The 16,150-nt window shown below is 44.6% G+C and overlaps 1 protein-coding gene across 1 annotated transcript in view; it reads right to left on the minus strand.

Moving 5' to 3' along the window:
* NBEA (neurobeachin) overlaps window positions 1-16,150 on the minus strand; it is a 702,521-nt gene that overhangs the window by 177,811 nt on the left and 508,560 nt on the right. Inside the window, exons 41-42 of the mRNA XM_054973860.1 lie at window positions 1,796-1,913; window positions 717-819 (exon numbers count right to left, since the gene is read on the minus strand). Of these exons, the coding sequence (XP_054829835.1) occupies window positions 717-819; window positions 1,796-1,913 (221 nt within the window). The remainder of the gene's footprint in view (window positions 1-716; window positions 820-1,795; window positions 1,914-16,150) is intronic.

Genomic DNA, 16,150 nt, shown 5'->3' on the forward strand with positions numbered 1-16,150 from the left:
CTCAATGGCCCACTTTAACGTGCTCTCTTTTGCAGAACTTGACAGTAGATCTGTGGAAATTCCTTGGATGCAGAGACAAATTTCCTGCAATCTCTGCACCATGCCAAGAGCCTCTGTTCTAGCCCCTATCCTGGCTATCCCTATTATTTCTGCAGATTATCATATTTTAAATATTCTTGCAGGTAATAACCAAGCGGCCAAGAAACTGTTGTTATGTATATTTCAGCAGCTTTAAAATTTGTGCTAAACTCTGACACCTCTTGGTTAGTTTTGTAATCTGAATTTTCATTATAAACATTTTAAAGCTGTTGGATCAATGTTTTCATCTAATGATTATTTGCTTTGTATGTTTTGATTGTACTTTTTTGTTAAAGACTGCTTGCATTTTCCATTGCTCAGAATGGGCACATCTCACTAAATTGGGTGCAAGTCCTAACCTAACAGCTCCTAGGAATAAGAGGTTCCGGAAGGGAGGTTGTTTCATATTTTCAGGCTGTCCTAATATGAAGTTGGGATCAAATAGAGAAGTGGATTCCATTCACACAGATATGTATCTAGAGTACAGGTACCTTCCTAACCACACACAGTAACAAATAAATATGTGTATAAAACAGGAGACATATGATAATTATACTTCCATACATGACAAACTGATGTGAATTTGCATGGAAAGAAGCTACCACTGAGGAAAGAGAAAATAAATGATTTTATATTACCTTGCTTGTGGCAAGCCATAGCTGGTTCCTACTCCAACACGAGGTAAACTGTATACAACTTTTTTGACAGTTGCTTGGTCAGGAAAATTAAACATTACAGAAGCTATAATACAAAAACATTCAGAAGTCAGAAAAAGACCAAATTACTAAAGGAGTATTTTTGAGTAGCTCAAATGTTCCTTTAAAATTCATGAAAAATACACTACATTTTATGATAAAACAAGTCAGCCCCACTTTTCTTTATATTTTTGTTCATGAATTTCACACAGCAATGTTCATCAAAGGTATGAGAAATAATAATGATATTTTTCATCCTATGACTTAACAGTGACTCTATAGACTTTGGTTGTTGGGGGTTTTCCGGGCTGTATTGCCGTGGTCTTGGCATTGTAGTTCCTGACGTTTCGCCAGCAGCTGTGGCTGGCATCTTCAGAGGTGTAGCACCAAAAGACAGAGATCTCTCAGTGTCACAGTGTGGAAAAGATGTAGGTCATTTGTATCTACTCAGGAGGGGTGGGGTTGAGCTGAGTCATTCTGTAAGAGTTTCCCAGGGTGAGTCACTCTTACAGAATGACTCAGCTCAACCCCACCCCTCCTGAGTAGATACAAATGACCTACATCTTTTCCACACTGTGACACTGAGAGATCTCTGTCTTTTGGTGCTACACCTCTGAAGATGCCAGCCACAGCTGCTGGCGAAACGTCAGGAACTACAATGCCAAGACCACGGCAATACAGCCCGGAAAACCCCCAACAACCATCGTTCTCCGGCCGTGAAAGCCTTCGACAATACATCTATAGACTTTCCTTCCTTCCACCTCTCTCTTTTCTTGGCCACATGCTACGTAGACATTGTAGCACACTAGGCATTATTCAGAATAGGAAATCAGAGACTGTATCCTCTACTGTTGTTCTCCCATCCCTCACTTCTTCAGGGCCCTAAATCTTAAGTTTCCACTGACAGGAAGCAAAAAGTGAGAAAATAATGATAATGTCCCAAATTTTAACAGTTTTCGTTTGAGTAGACATTCCTTAAAAACTATATGAACTAATACATTACACAAAATATAAAAGCTTACTTCTGTTTGCCATGAACACTTCCAAGGCTGTATTCTGAAGAAGATAACGTCTTGAGAAAACAGCTCGAATTTCACTGAACATCCATTTTCCATGAAGACCTTCTGTGTAAGCAAGAACCTATGAAAGAAAACGAACATTTGATGACTAATTATCTCCTATTAATAACATAAGAGTCAATTTAATATTTAGAACCTGTTTACCTGAGAGCCAGTTTGGTGTAGTGGTTAAGAGCACAGGACTCTAATCTGGAGAGCCGGGTTTGATTCCCCACTACTCCACTTGAAGCGAGCTGGGTGACCTTGGGCTAGTCACGGCTCTCAGGAGCTCTTTCAGCCCCACCCACCTCACAGGGTGTTTTGTTGTGGGGATAATAATGACATACTTTGTAAACCGCTCTGAGTGGGCATTAAGTTGTCCTGAAGGGCAGTATATAAATAAAATATTATTATTATTATTATGTTACTTTCCCTTATGCTGGGCAGTGACATCCTAAAAGCTCAACCCTCTGGCAAAACTATCATTGACTGTCACTATCAGCCATACATCTTATTAGTACTGGGATGTACTATGCAGAATTTCAATACAAAAAATGAAAAAAATGGGAAAGTGATCAGGGAAAGTAACAGGGAAAGTAACATCAGGAAAGCACAGGGAAAGTAAAACCTGCCCCATGTGAGTCCAGTGGGATCTTAGAGACCAACAAGATACTCAGGGTATAAACTTTCAAGAATCAGAGCTTCCTTCTTCAGATACTGTCTGGAATCTGACAGGCATCTAAAGAAGAGAGCTCTGACTCTAGAAAGCTTGTGCTCCCAAAATCTTGTTAGTTTCTAAGGTGCTACTGGATGCAAATCCCGCTGTTCTACTGCAGACCAACTGAGCTACCCATCTAAAACTGCCCCAAGTTATTTACTTGTGAAACAACCAGAAATTTTACTCAGAGTTTAGTCCTGCTTTGCCACTTAATATTAATATTACTATTGCTATTATTATTGTTGCATTTTTACCCCACTCATCCTCCAAGGAGCTCCCAGCAGCATGTGTGGGTGTGCCTCTCTACCATGTTTCCTGTATACCAACACTGCAAGGTGGGTTAAGCTGACAGAAAGTGGATTTGAATCTAGGTTGTCATAGTCCTGGTTCAACATTGTAACCATTAAACCATATCGACTCTCATGTACTGTAACTCTCCCTCTTTATTACTGAAAAATCTAGCTCTGAAAGACGTTCCAGGAAGAGTACAAAATATATCACTCATATTCAGAAAGCAAGTAAGGTTCAACTGACTATGTTTTGTTAAAGTTTATCAATTCTCTATTTTGATTGTGACACTTGGAATAACAAGAACTCATTCTTACAGACAGGAAGACCCGCAAATATGCAGACACTTAAAAGCAGAACATTTCTTTGTTCTTAAAATCACTGACAACACTGGAGTTCATGAAATGGCCTAACAACTAATGCTGCAATCCTAATCAAACTTTTATGTTATTGAGTTCAGTGAGATTTACTTCTGAGGAAATATGAATACAGTTATATAATTCATTAGAACTGCCAGATCCAGGTTGGAAAATTCCTAAAGATTTGAGGGCAGAGAGTGGAGTTTGGGAAGGGGAGGGAACTCAGTGTATATAATGTAATAGAGTCCATCCTCCAAAGTGGCCATTTTCTTCAGTGGAACTGATCTCTGTGGCCTAGAGATCAATTGTAATTCCAGGAGATCTCCAGCCACTACCTGGAATTGGCAACCCTACAACACATTCAGCTGCGATACAGAGTTGTCTACATCTTGCATATGATTAATGCTAGATATAGATTTGTAATTCTTATACTTATTTCAATCTAAAGTCTGCTTCAGCAAGGAAACTTCCATGAACCAACTTCCAAAAATTAGAAGAGGGGTGGATGGGAAAATGCAGTGAATCATTATGATTTTCAGTTTGCAAGAGGTGAGTACAAGGCTTACAGAAAACAATTTAAATCATTCTTTCCTTCAGTTCAGTGATCTTCAGTATATAGGTCAGGGCCTTCCAGTGAAGTGCATAGCCTCCACCTGTGAGGCTGCAAGCTCTATAGAGCTTTTTCCTTCTGGAAGGACCTTCTGTTAGTGTGCATGCATGGAGAACAAAGTCATCATACTCTTTTTGTACATTCACTGACAGTAGCAGCAGGAAAGTGAGATTAGTCAGTCATGGGCAGAGAGAAGAAACAAGTTCAGAAACCTCCTCATGCCCCACAAAACTCTAGTGCTTTCTCTCTCTTACTGTCATGGGCAAGTCTGGGCTCACTGAAAGTGAGGACTCCTCAGAAGGAGAGGAGCCTTGTATACCAGCCCCGAGTCCTAAGGAGAAGAGGAGCTCCGTGTAGCCAGCCCTGATTCAGCAGAAGCCAGTGATCAGGAAGAACAGCTGCTGGCTAATCAGAGTCCTCAGCCAGCAGCTGAGTCAGAGGCACCAATGCCCTCCAGCTCCAACACCACTGGTGAAGCACAGCCAAAGATGTCCAAACCTCCAGCCTCACCCAGAGACTGCCGCAGACAAAAGCAGCGTGTGGAACTGCAGGAGAGGCAGCAAAGTGCACACCTCCTGGCCAGATGCCCGCTGATTGTTGAGAGTGATGAGGAGTGAGCACAGGATAGCTCCCAAGCAGCTGGCTGCAAGCCCAGCCTGTCTATAAAACCCAGCCACAGAAGACCAAGAGGCATGGAAGAAACACGTCAGAATTCTGCTCTGACTGCGACCACTCTGCTGGATCTTGCCTTGCTGTGGGACCCCTGGACTGTGCCTTGACCTTGTTTCTGGGTTGCCCTTACTCTGACTGGTAACTGACCTATGGACCTCCTGACTCGGCTTTCTGATTCTGGACTTTGGACTCACTCTTGGCTTTGGACTTGTGTTCTGACCTCAGACCGGACTCGGACAACCCTGCTTGGGCTGTCCCAGCCCACAACATTTACCTCAGACAGGCAACACCTAAATGGCCAGTCATTCTTCCAATGCTATATACATTCCTATGCCCTCCCATCAGTGAGGTCATAACTATGGCTCCTCTCTTCCAATGATATAACTCTGATGTCATGTGACTTCCTGGCATGAGGTTGTAGTTTAGTGGGCCCCATGCTGATACTGCATAATGTAAACTAAATCACATTTTGCCAATTTGGTTAAGTTTTGGACATGCCCAAAAAACATTCATCACGTATGCATGTCCCCAATCACATCTTCAATATACACATTTCTATATATAGTTTACGAGGACTAAAATACCATTGCAAAAATACTTTACAAAAAATACTTTCAAATTCACTTAGATTTGTTTCAAGGTGACATTTGCCTAGATCCATTTCCATTCTTGAAACCTTAAACCAATTTGTAAGTCTTTTCCTAATTTTTTGCATAGCTTAAAGTAGAAATATCTAAATAAAAATTAGTAAATCTTAGCTACCATTTTACTAGAAATATGAATAGGTTCTAAATAGCTATTACCCTCCCCCAATCGGCCTCCTGCTGGAGGGGAATATGATCTGCTGAACATCAGGAAGCTTGCCATTGCCACTCACCCCACAGGACTATGCATATTGAGGGATTGTGCAATAAGGCCATTTCCACACACGTTGAATAATGCACTTTCAATGCACTTTTGCAATCCTTTGGAAGTGGATTTTTTGTTCCACACATGGAAAATCAGTTTCAAATGTTCACTAAAGAGTATTGAAAGTGGATTATCCAACGTGTGTGGAAGCAGCCTAAGAATGCTGCAATGTTTTTATTTGAAGTGTTTTAATTATAATGCTGCCTGTCTTACATTTCTGATGTGATCTGCTCTGAACCTGTTTTTCAGGGAGAGTGGAAAAGAAGTGTAATGAATGAATGAATGAATGAATGAATGAATGAATGAAGAAGCAAAGCCTTAGTTGCAAAAATGATTTTAAAAAACTGATTTGGTAATAAAGATGAGGAAGCAGTAGATTGTAATCTTGTACATTAATCTTAAAATAAGAACACACAAAATGCTAAATACATGGCATTTGAGAACTCCTGTATTTTTATTTATAGTTATCCACTAACCAGAGATGAAAAAAGATCTGGCCACACACACACTGCTTTTAAAGCTGTGAATAGCCATTGTTGTCATTGTCTATTAACAGCCTAAGCCCTAAACCCTGATCTCTGGCCTGGAAGGTCCCACCCCATGCCTAACACCACTAACAGAATGTTTTATTTCAAGAGTCGGCAACCCAATTTTCATATTCATGTACAGGCTACCATAAGGAGCATCAGGCATTTGATACACTCTGCCTTTCTGCTTCCTCATAGATAGCCTGGGGATATTAGTTCAAGCTAACATTATGTCTGCACCAAACAGGAGAGAGGAAGAGCATGAAAGATAGGCATACAGCTCTATATTCTAATTACTGTTACAGTAGGGGTTTGATAAACTACAGCCACTCAATGAGCTAATAATCTTGATTTGCTAAGAACTACATTGGCTGATTCCGCACACGTTGGATAATGCACTTTCAATGCACTTTAGCAATCGTTCAGAAGTGGATTTTTTGTTTCACGCATGAAAAATTCAGTTCCAAATGATCTCTGAAGAGGATTGGAAGTGCATTATCCAATGTGTGCAGAATCAGACAGTGCAAAACTTGGACATACAGTTTTAAAATCTGAAGGAACAAATGACTTTTGCATTATCACAGCCATAGATATTACCTTGAGATTCTTCATACAGTGGAACTATATGGGCTTCAGGCTGAACATTCCTTGTACCCAAAGCACCAGTCTTCTTGTAATGAAGATATATTCCAAAACTAATTATCTTCAATGTTGTTTGATCTATGTACTTTATCCTAGAGTGTACTTTACTTACAGATTGTCTAGATACTGGATCCTGTAAGGCCTTATTCTATTAGATTAAAGAGCTTTCTAGCATCAGATGCCTTCTCCTGTATACATAATTACACAGTGATAAAGGAATTTCACAAGATTATATGATAGCTGTTTAGTGCCTTTAGATATATGATAATATCACATACCTGCACGCAAAACTTGAGGCAACTCAAAACAACAACCCACCCTTGAGCTTGTTCTGGTTTCTATATAAAATACTTTTTTATTGCTAGGATTTCCATGTCCTTAGAAGAAATCAGACACATATCAATGCACTTAAAACTCTAAGAATGTACTGAGGAGTATATGATACTCTGCATGCCAAGGCAGCAAAGTACCATTAACTATGTTCATCTGGTACATTAGCACCAATCTCATAGAGTTATATAAAATATGGAACTTACCTAAAGTATTCAATATAAGTAATCTGCTGTAGATATAGATTTAAGTGACAAATGCACAAAGTTTAACAGTTGAGAAATGAGGGAAGAAACTATGTATATTATTAATAAAGAGACATGAGTTTGTAGTTGCAGAATTTAAACAAACATCCTATCATTAACAGCCTCTCTTAGGTCTTGCAAACTGAAGGTCATGACTTCCTTTATTGAGTCAATCCAACTCATGCTGGATATTCCTCTTTTCCTACTGCCTTCTAATTTTCCCAAGAACCACAAAACCATAGTAGAAATCCCCTATGCCTTGATCCACATTTCCCCAACAATCCTTGTAGTTTTTAAAAAAAAAAACAGATTATATGTCTGCAGTCTTAATTAATTAACTCCAGTATCATATGTAGTTTGGGCCATCTGTCTTGTGGTACATTATTTTCAAGACTGCATTAACTAAATGATGGAAGGACTGGTAGAACTGAAAACTATGCTTGTAGCCATATAAAGTAGGTTTGAAATCTTTGGTGAGGGGGAATGCTGGTTAACATTGTTGTTTCAGCCAGGTGCCAAAATTTCCCTTAATGTCACAAGGGCTGAAAATTTGCAGTGCAATCCTAAACAGAATTACTCAAGTCTAAGCCGATTGAAATCAATGGGCTTAGAATAGAGTAACTTTATTTAGGATTATCCTGTCAGTCCTATATTGTCTTACCTATATTGTCTGACACATTGAAGGCAATGTGTCAGTAGAGAAATCATACCACTGCCCTCTAAACCAGGTTGATACATTCCCTTCTGCCATACAGCCCACTTTTTCTCTGCTCAAGATTAATTGTATGCCAGGACAGTTTGGTGTAGTGGTTAAGAGTGCGGGACTCTAATCTGGAGAACTGGGTTTGATTCCCCACTCCTCCACTTGTAGCCAGCTGGGTGACCTTGGGTCAATCACAGTTTCTAAGCTCTCTCAGCCCCACCCACCTCACAGGGTGATTGTTGTTGTGGGGATAATAACATACTTTGTAAACCGCTCTGAGTGGGTATTAAAGTCATCCTGAAGGGCGGTATATAAATCAAATGTTATTATTATTATTCATTGGAGGTCTCTGATCCAATTACTAATCAAGGCCAACCCTGCTTATCTTCTGAGATCTGACAAGATCAAGCTCACCTGGGCTATCCAAGTCAGGGCAAAGGCTTTACATAGAGGCTGAATAACAAGGAACATAGGATTGCACCCTGCAGAATCCTGCAATCTAATTCCAATTCTGGAGATAGCTGATCTCCGATGGCAACCTTTTGAGTCTGATCTATGAGAAATGATTTAAATCAATCCAAAGCACATCCTTTGATGCCCACTTCTGTCTCTAAATGCCTCAACAGGATGGCATGGTCTACTGTGTCAAAGGCTACAGAAAGCCCCCATAGCTTGTCCGGCATCCTTCTCTCCTTTTACCATCCTACCAGCTCAGGGCGGATAACAACCTTAAAATCATTTAAAAACGTTCCATATTAAAACATTAAAACATCATATAAAAATAGCAGGGCTCTTTGCCTGGCAGCAGCAATACAACTATTAACGAATGATACAGCAGTACAACTAGATATAGCAGCACAGTAACAGCATCTGAAAAACAAACAGTGGTGGGCAGCTTTCACAGGGAGGGGGGTAGATGTTGCATCCTCCGGCCAGCGGAGGCCCAACCTCAGCCATGAGCCTGGTGGAACAACTCTGTCTTACAGGCCCGGTGGATAGTAAATCCTGCCGGGCCCTGGTCTCAGTAGACAGAGCGTTCTACCAGGTAGGAGCCAGGACTGAGAAAGCCCTGGCTCTAGCCAAGGCGAGGTGGGCCTCCTTGGGGCCAGGGACTGATAATTGTTTTTCTCCTGATTGGAGGGTCCTCCGGGGAATATACGGGGAGAGACGGTCCCTCAAATAAGCTGACCCCAGTCTGCACAAGGCCTTATAGGTAAATACCAGAACCTTGAACCTGATCTGTTACTCCACTGGCAACCAATACAGCTCGTGCAGTATTGGTATAATATGCGCCCTATTTGGTGCTTTAATAATGACGAGCGCCGCTGCATTTTGCACCAGCTGCAATCTTCAGGTCAGGCTCAAGGGTAGGCCCATGTAGAGTGAGTTACAGTAATCTAACCTAGAGATGACTGTTGCCTGGATCACTGTAGTTAAGTCACAGGTAGACAGGTAGGGGACAAGTTGTCTGGTCTGCCGCAGGTGGAAAAAAGAAGACCTGACAACTGCTGTGACCTGTGCCTCCATTTTCAGGGAGGCATCCAGGATAACTCCCAGACTCCTGACCCTCAGAACTGGCACAAGCTGTGCCCCATCAAGGGTCGGGAGCTGGAGTCCTGAACCCAGTCCCCCATGGCTCAAGTACAGGACCTCTGTCTTTGTTGGGCTCAGTTTCAGTTGACTCTGTTTCAATCAATCAGTCAGAGCTGCAAACGCATATTCCAGGACATCTGGGGCAGAGTCATCTGTCCGTCCATCATCAGATACAGCTGGGTGTCATGTGCATATTGATGACACCCAAGCCCGAAACTTTGCACCAACTGGGCAAGAGGGCACATATAGATGTTAAACAATAAAGGGGAGTGTATTTCCCCCTGCGGGACCTCGCACACCAATGGGTGACGAGGTAACAATTTCTCCCCAAGCGCCACCCTCTGTCCCTGACAATGGAGAAGAGTCTAGCCACTGTAAGGCAGTCCCTCATACTTCCACATCAGTGAGGCAGTGAGTCAGAAGATCATAATCGACTGTGTTGAACGCTGCTGACAAATCCTTGTGATGTATGTATGTGTGTATGCCTTTAAGTAAACTCTTATAAACTAGTTTTGGTTTTCCACCTTCAAGACATGCATAGAAAGGGCCTTATTAAAGTTGCAGTTCAGTATGTGTGCTATAGCAGTCTATGGGTGCCCTTTGGAATCAATGGTTAAGCCCATTCCTACATGTCCCACCCCAGGGGATACACCCCTTCATTTTCCCTCCTTCCCTACCCTTGGCAGCCTTTCCCTGGGAAAAGCTGGCCATGTTGTACCATGCTGGCCACTGGACCAGGTCCAGTTGGATGGTGGGGGAGGCCTGTAAAGACTTGTGTAAGGCACCTCATTTTTCTCTGTATCCCCTCCCCACCCCATTTCCTCTTTCCCTCTTCCTGGCAATCCCATATCCTCACAATTACCTACTTCCCTCTCTCCTTCCTTCCCACCCGCCCACCCACCCACCTTTTATCTGTCACCACCTTCAGCTATATTTATTATTTATTTACTTAATTTATACCCTACCTTGAGGACCTGACGCAGCTTACACCATTCTCTTCCTCATTTTATCCTCACGTCAGCCCTGTAAAATAGATTAGGCTGAGTTTGTGCGACTGGCCTGAGGTCACCCAGTGAGCCTCCATGGCAGACTGAGTATTTGAACCTGGATCTAAAGTTCTAACTACTATACCATACTGACTTTTGTAGTCTGACTGCTGTTGAACAGTAGCAAGCCACTGGGCCTAGGTGAGTCATGGAAGATGCATGGTAACTATTTATTTATTATTATTTTATTTTATCGTATTTATATTCCGCCCTCCCCGCAAGCAGGCTCAGAGCGGATAACAACATTAAAACATTTAAAACACTTCCTATAAAACATTTAAAAACATTGTACAAGGATATTAAAATAGCAGCACTCTTTTCTTGATGGCGGCAATACCGTTGATTACAAAAAGTGCCACAGTGCAGTTGAACATAGCAGCAGCTTAAGAACAGTGGTGGGCAGCTCTCATAGGGAGGGGAGTAGATGTTGTATCATCCAGCCAGTGGAGGCCCAGCCTCAGCTATAAGCCTGGCAGTACAACTCTGTCTTACAGGCCCGGCGGAAAGATAGTAGATCCTGCTGGGCCCTGATCTCAGTAGACAGAGTGTTCCACCAGGTAGGAGCTAGGACTGAGAAAGCTCTTGCTCTAGTCGAAGCCAGGCGGGCCTCCTTAGAGCCAGGGACTAATAACAATTTTTTTTCTCCTGATCAGAGGGTCCTCTGGGGAATATACAGGGAGAGACGGTCCCTCAGGTACGCTGGCCCCAGTCCACACAGGGCCTTATAGGTCAATACCAAGACCTTGAACCTGATCCGATACTCCACTGGCAACCAATGCAGCTCGCGCAATATTGGTGTAATTATGCACCCTATTTAGTGCTTTCATAATGATGCGTGCCGCTGCATTTTGCACCAGCTGTAATCTTCGGGTCAGGCACAAGGGTACGCCCACGTAGAGCGAGTTACAGTAATCTAACCTAGAGATGACCGTTGCCTGGATCACTGTAGTTAAGTCACAGGTAGACAGGTAAGGGACAAGTTGTCTGGTCTGCCGCAGGTGGAAAAAAGAAGACCTGACAACCACTGTGACCTGTACCTCCATTTTCAGGGAGGCATCTAGGATCACCCCCAGGCTCTTAACCCTCAGAACAGGCACAAGCTGTGCCCCATCGAGGGTCAGGAGCCGGAGTCCCGAATCTAATCCCCCATGGCTCAAGTATAGGACCTCCATCTTTGTTGGGTTCAGTTTCAGTCAACTCTGTTTCAACCAATCAGTCACGACTGCAAATGCATGTTCCAGGACATCTGGGGCTGAGCCAGGCTGGCCGTCCATCATCAGATACAACTGGGTGTCATCTGCATATTGATGGCACCCAAGCCCAAAACTTTGCACCAGCTGGGCAAGGGAGCGCATATAGATGTTAAACAGTAAAGGGAGAGTATTGGCCCCTGTGGGACCCCACACACCAATGGGTAACAGGGTGACAATTTCTCCCCAAGCGCCACCCTCTGTCCCCGACTGTGGAGAAAAGAGACAAGCCACTGTAAGGCAGTCCCTCGTATCCCCACATCGGCAAGGCGGTGTGTCAGAAGATCGTAATCGAGTGTGTCAAACGCTGCTGACAAATCCAGTAATATCAGCAGCACTGAACCACCTCGGTCCAGATGTCTGCGAAGGTCATCCGTGAGGGTGACCAGCAGCGTCTCCGTCCCATGTTCTGGCCGGAACGCGGACTGAAAGGGATCTAGGGCCGAGACATCATTCAGAAAACCCTGTATCTGTCCCACCGCCGCCTGCTCAATCACCTTTCCAGAAACGGGAGGTTCGAGACTGGGCAATAATTGACCAGGTCAGTGGGGTCCAGAGATGTTCTCTTCAGGAGCGGTCTCACCACAGCTTCCTTTAGTGGCCCGGGGAAAACCCCAGTGCCCAAGGATGTGTTAACAATGGCCTCCAACGAGGACCGCAGACCATTGGCACTGGCCTTTACCAGCCACGATGGGCATGGGTCCAGGGTGCACATGGTGGGCTTAACAGATTGCAGGGTCCTGTCAATATCTTCCCCGGAGAGTGGACTGAACTGATCAAATATTGACCCTAAAGACGGCCAAGGGGTCTCTAGTTCCTTCACTGTATCAACTGTGGCTGGCAGGTCATGGCAGGGAGACAAAACATTTTCAGCAAAAAAGCTCCCAAAAGCCTCACAGCTGATGTCCAAATTCTGAATTTGGCAGTCTCCCCCTGGGAGGGAGACTAGTGACCGAACCACATTGAACAATTTTGCTGGGCGTGAGCTAGCTGATGCGATGGAGGCTGTATAAAACTCCTTCTTCACAACCTTCACCACCATCTCATAGGCTTTCATAAATGTCCTATAAGATCATCTTGCCTCTTCATCGCGAGATCGCCACCACACTCGCTCAAGCTGTCTTAGCTCCCGCTTCTTTTCTTGAAGCTCCTCTGTATACCGGGGAGCCCGTCTTACACGGGGGCAAAGAGGGCGACGGGGAGCGATTTCATCGATGGCTTCGGAGAGCCGGCATTGCCAGTCCTCCACCAGCTCATCTAGTTCCCTAGTGGTTGCTGTTGGCCCAGGCGAGTCCTTCCACAAAGGTCAAAACTGCCCTTGCCCCGCCCTAGGGCCGCCAGTCCCCTGGTGGAGGCAGGGGATCCCTTGTCCCCAACCTCTGCCCCCCACTGCCATTCACCTGGTCAGCAGAGGGAAAAGGCCCTAGGGAACAGGACCAGGAGGCACGAAGCCTCCCGGGCCACTGCACAGCGGGCATGCTCCCCTCGGGCGTGATGATGTCGCTCTTGGAAAGAGCACATGCACAAGGAGTCTAAAAAGGTGAGTGCTGGGTCCCCCACCCTCCTGCCAGGAGGGTAAGGGGACCTGGCAACCCTCCCCCCCTGCCTTTTACTGATAGAAACATGTTAGATAATTTTGGAGTAGCCTCCTTTTTACAAATCAAACTCATTGATCTGAAATGCTCAAAGTCTGTGTGAAAATTCTTCTTTATACGCTATGCTTTGTATTTCTGTTCTTGCAGTAATTATCATGACATTCTACTATAGTGGCTATGGAAAGGGCACAGTGAGTTACTTCCACTATACACTGAAAGTTAAAACTTGTTTATATTCGGAGATATTCAGTCCCTCCTTGAGGATTCTTTCCCAGTTATGTTTTGAAATTAATGGTGCCATCCAGAAAATATTACTATATACTTTTAATTGCTGGCTATGACCTGTCAGTCTCCACTGTCTGGAAGATCATGTCCTTGTTTGTTTACAGAACTGAATGAGACCGTATTATTATTATTATTTATTACATTTCTAGACCGCCCTCCCCGTCGGACGGGCTCAGGGCGGTGTAACAACATACAACTTATAACATACAGTTTAAAACAATTAAAACATTATAAATAAACATTTAAAAACATTATCCATGTGCAATAAAATTTCTCAGATGGCGGATATAAGTATGTGTCACACTTTGTGAGCTCCTGCATGGGTGGTGCACCCATGCAGTGGTATGGCCGGCAAGAGGACAGCCTAGCCCCCACCAAATGCCTGGTGGAACATCTCCATCTTGCAGGCCTGGCAGAAAGATAAATCCCGCCGGGCCCTAGTCTCCTCAGACAGAGAGTTCCACCAGGTCGGAGCCAGGACTGAAAAGGCCCTGGCTCTGACAGAGGCCAGACAGACCTCCCTGGGGCCAGGGACCATCAGCAACTGCTTATTAGCTGATCGAAGTGACTTCCGGAGAACGTATGTGGAGAAGCGGTCCCGAAGGTATGCTGGACCCAGTCCGCATAGGGCTTTATAGGTCAACACCAAAACCTTGAACCGGATCCGGTACTCAACTGGTAACTAGTGCAGTTGATGGAGGATGGGTGTTATATGTGCCATGACTGGAGCTCTGGCAACCACTCATGCAGCTGCATTCTGAACTAGCTGCAGTTTCTGGATCAAGCCCAAGGGAAGCCCCACATAGAGCAAGTTACAGTAGTCTAATCTGGAGGTGACCATTGCCTAGATCACTGTCGTAAGGTCATGGGTCAACAAGTAAGGGACAAGTTGCCGAGCCTGTCTTAGGTAGAAAAATGAGGATCGAACAACCGCTGTGACCTGTGCCTCCATAGAAAGGGAAGCATCCAGGACCACCCCCAGGCTCCTAACTCTCGACACCAGGGTAAGCAGCACTCCATTGAGGGCAGGGAGCCGGAGTTCCACACCCATGGACCCCAGACCCACATGCAGGACCTCCGTCTTCATGGGATTCAATCTCAGCCGGCTCTGCTTCAACCATCCAGTCACAGCTTCGAAGGCACATTCCAGGACATCTGGGGCAGAGTCAGACCGGCCATCCATCATCAGATACAGTTGGGTGTCATCTGCATATTGATGGCACCCAAGTCCGAAACTCCATACCAGCTGGGCAAGGGGGTGCATATATACGTTAAATAGCAAGGGGGGAGTATTGCCCCTTGAGGCACACCACACACCAGTGGATGGCGGGATGACAACTTCTCCCCCAGTGCCACCCTCTGTCCCTGACTGTGGAGAAAAGAGACAAACCACTGCAAGGCTGTCCTTCGTATCCCCACATCAGCAAGGCAGTGGGTCAACAGGTCATGATTGACCGTATCGAATGCTGCTGATAGATCTAACAGTATCAGCAGCACCAACCTGACTTGATACGGCTGTCTACAGAGATCATCAGGGCGACCAGTAAAGTCTCCATCCCATGTCCCAGATGGAAGCCGGACTGGAAGGGATCTAGGGATAAGGAATCATTCAGGAAGACCTGCAGCTGCTCTACCACCGCCCGCTCAATCACCTTACCCAGGAACGGGAGGTTCGAAACTGGGTGGTAACTGGCCGGGTCAGCAGGGTCCAAAGATGGTTTTTTCAAGAGAGGCCTAACCACAGCTTCCTTTAACGCTTCAGGAAAAATCCCGGAGCTCAGAGACATGTTGACAATGGCCTCCAGGGCATACCATAGCCCATCTAGGCTGGCCTTCGCCAGACACAAAGGGCATGGGTCCAAGGAGCATGTGGTAGCTTTAACTGCTCGCAGGATCCTGTCAATCTCATCCTGAAATGATCTAATATTATCCCAGAAGGCGGCCAAGAGGCCTCCAGTTCGCACACTGTATCAACTGTGGCTGGGACATCACGGTGAAGAGACAAGACTTTATCAGCAAAAAAGCTCCCAAAAGCCTCACAGCCAATATCCGAATTTAAATTTTGATGGTCCCCTCCTGACAAGGAGACCAAAGACTGAACCACATTAAACAGTTTTGCTGGGTGTGAGCTAGCTGATGCAATGGAGGCTTCATAAAACTCTTTCTTTGCAGCCTTCACTGCCATCTCATGGGCTTTCATTAATGTCCTATAGGATGTTCTTGCCTCTTCATCGCGAGTTTGCTGCCGTACTTGCTCTAGCCATCTCAGCTCCTGCTTCTTCCGTTGTAGCTCCTCTGTATACCAGAGAGCTAGTTCGGTACGGGGGTGGAGAGGGCAATGGGGGGCGATTTTATCCATGGCTTCAGAAAGACAGACTTGAACTGTCTACAATCTTTTCTATGTTGATTGAAAGGTATAAAATGCAGATGATGTTGCTTTTCTGCAGGCATTCAGTTACCAAAACTGACTGCATCAAGGCTTATTCCTGAATAAACTGTTTTTTTCTTTATGAACACCAAGTTATATGCCTTGACTTGTTTCCCAGA

The sequence above is a fragment of the Eublepharis macularius genome, chromosome 3, assembly GCF_028583425.1.
Source record: "Eublepharis macularius isolate TG4126 chromosome 3, MPM_Emac_v1.0, whole genome shotgun sequence".
In the NCBI taxonomy this organism is placed as follows: domain Eukaryota; kingdom Metazoa; phylum Chordata; class Lepidosauria; order Squamata; family Eublepharidae; genus Eublepharis; species Eublepharis macularius.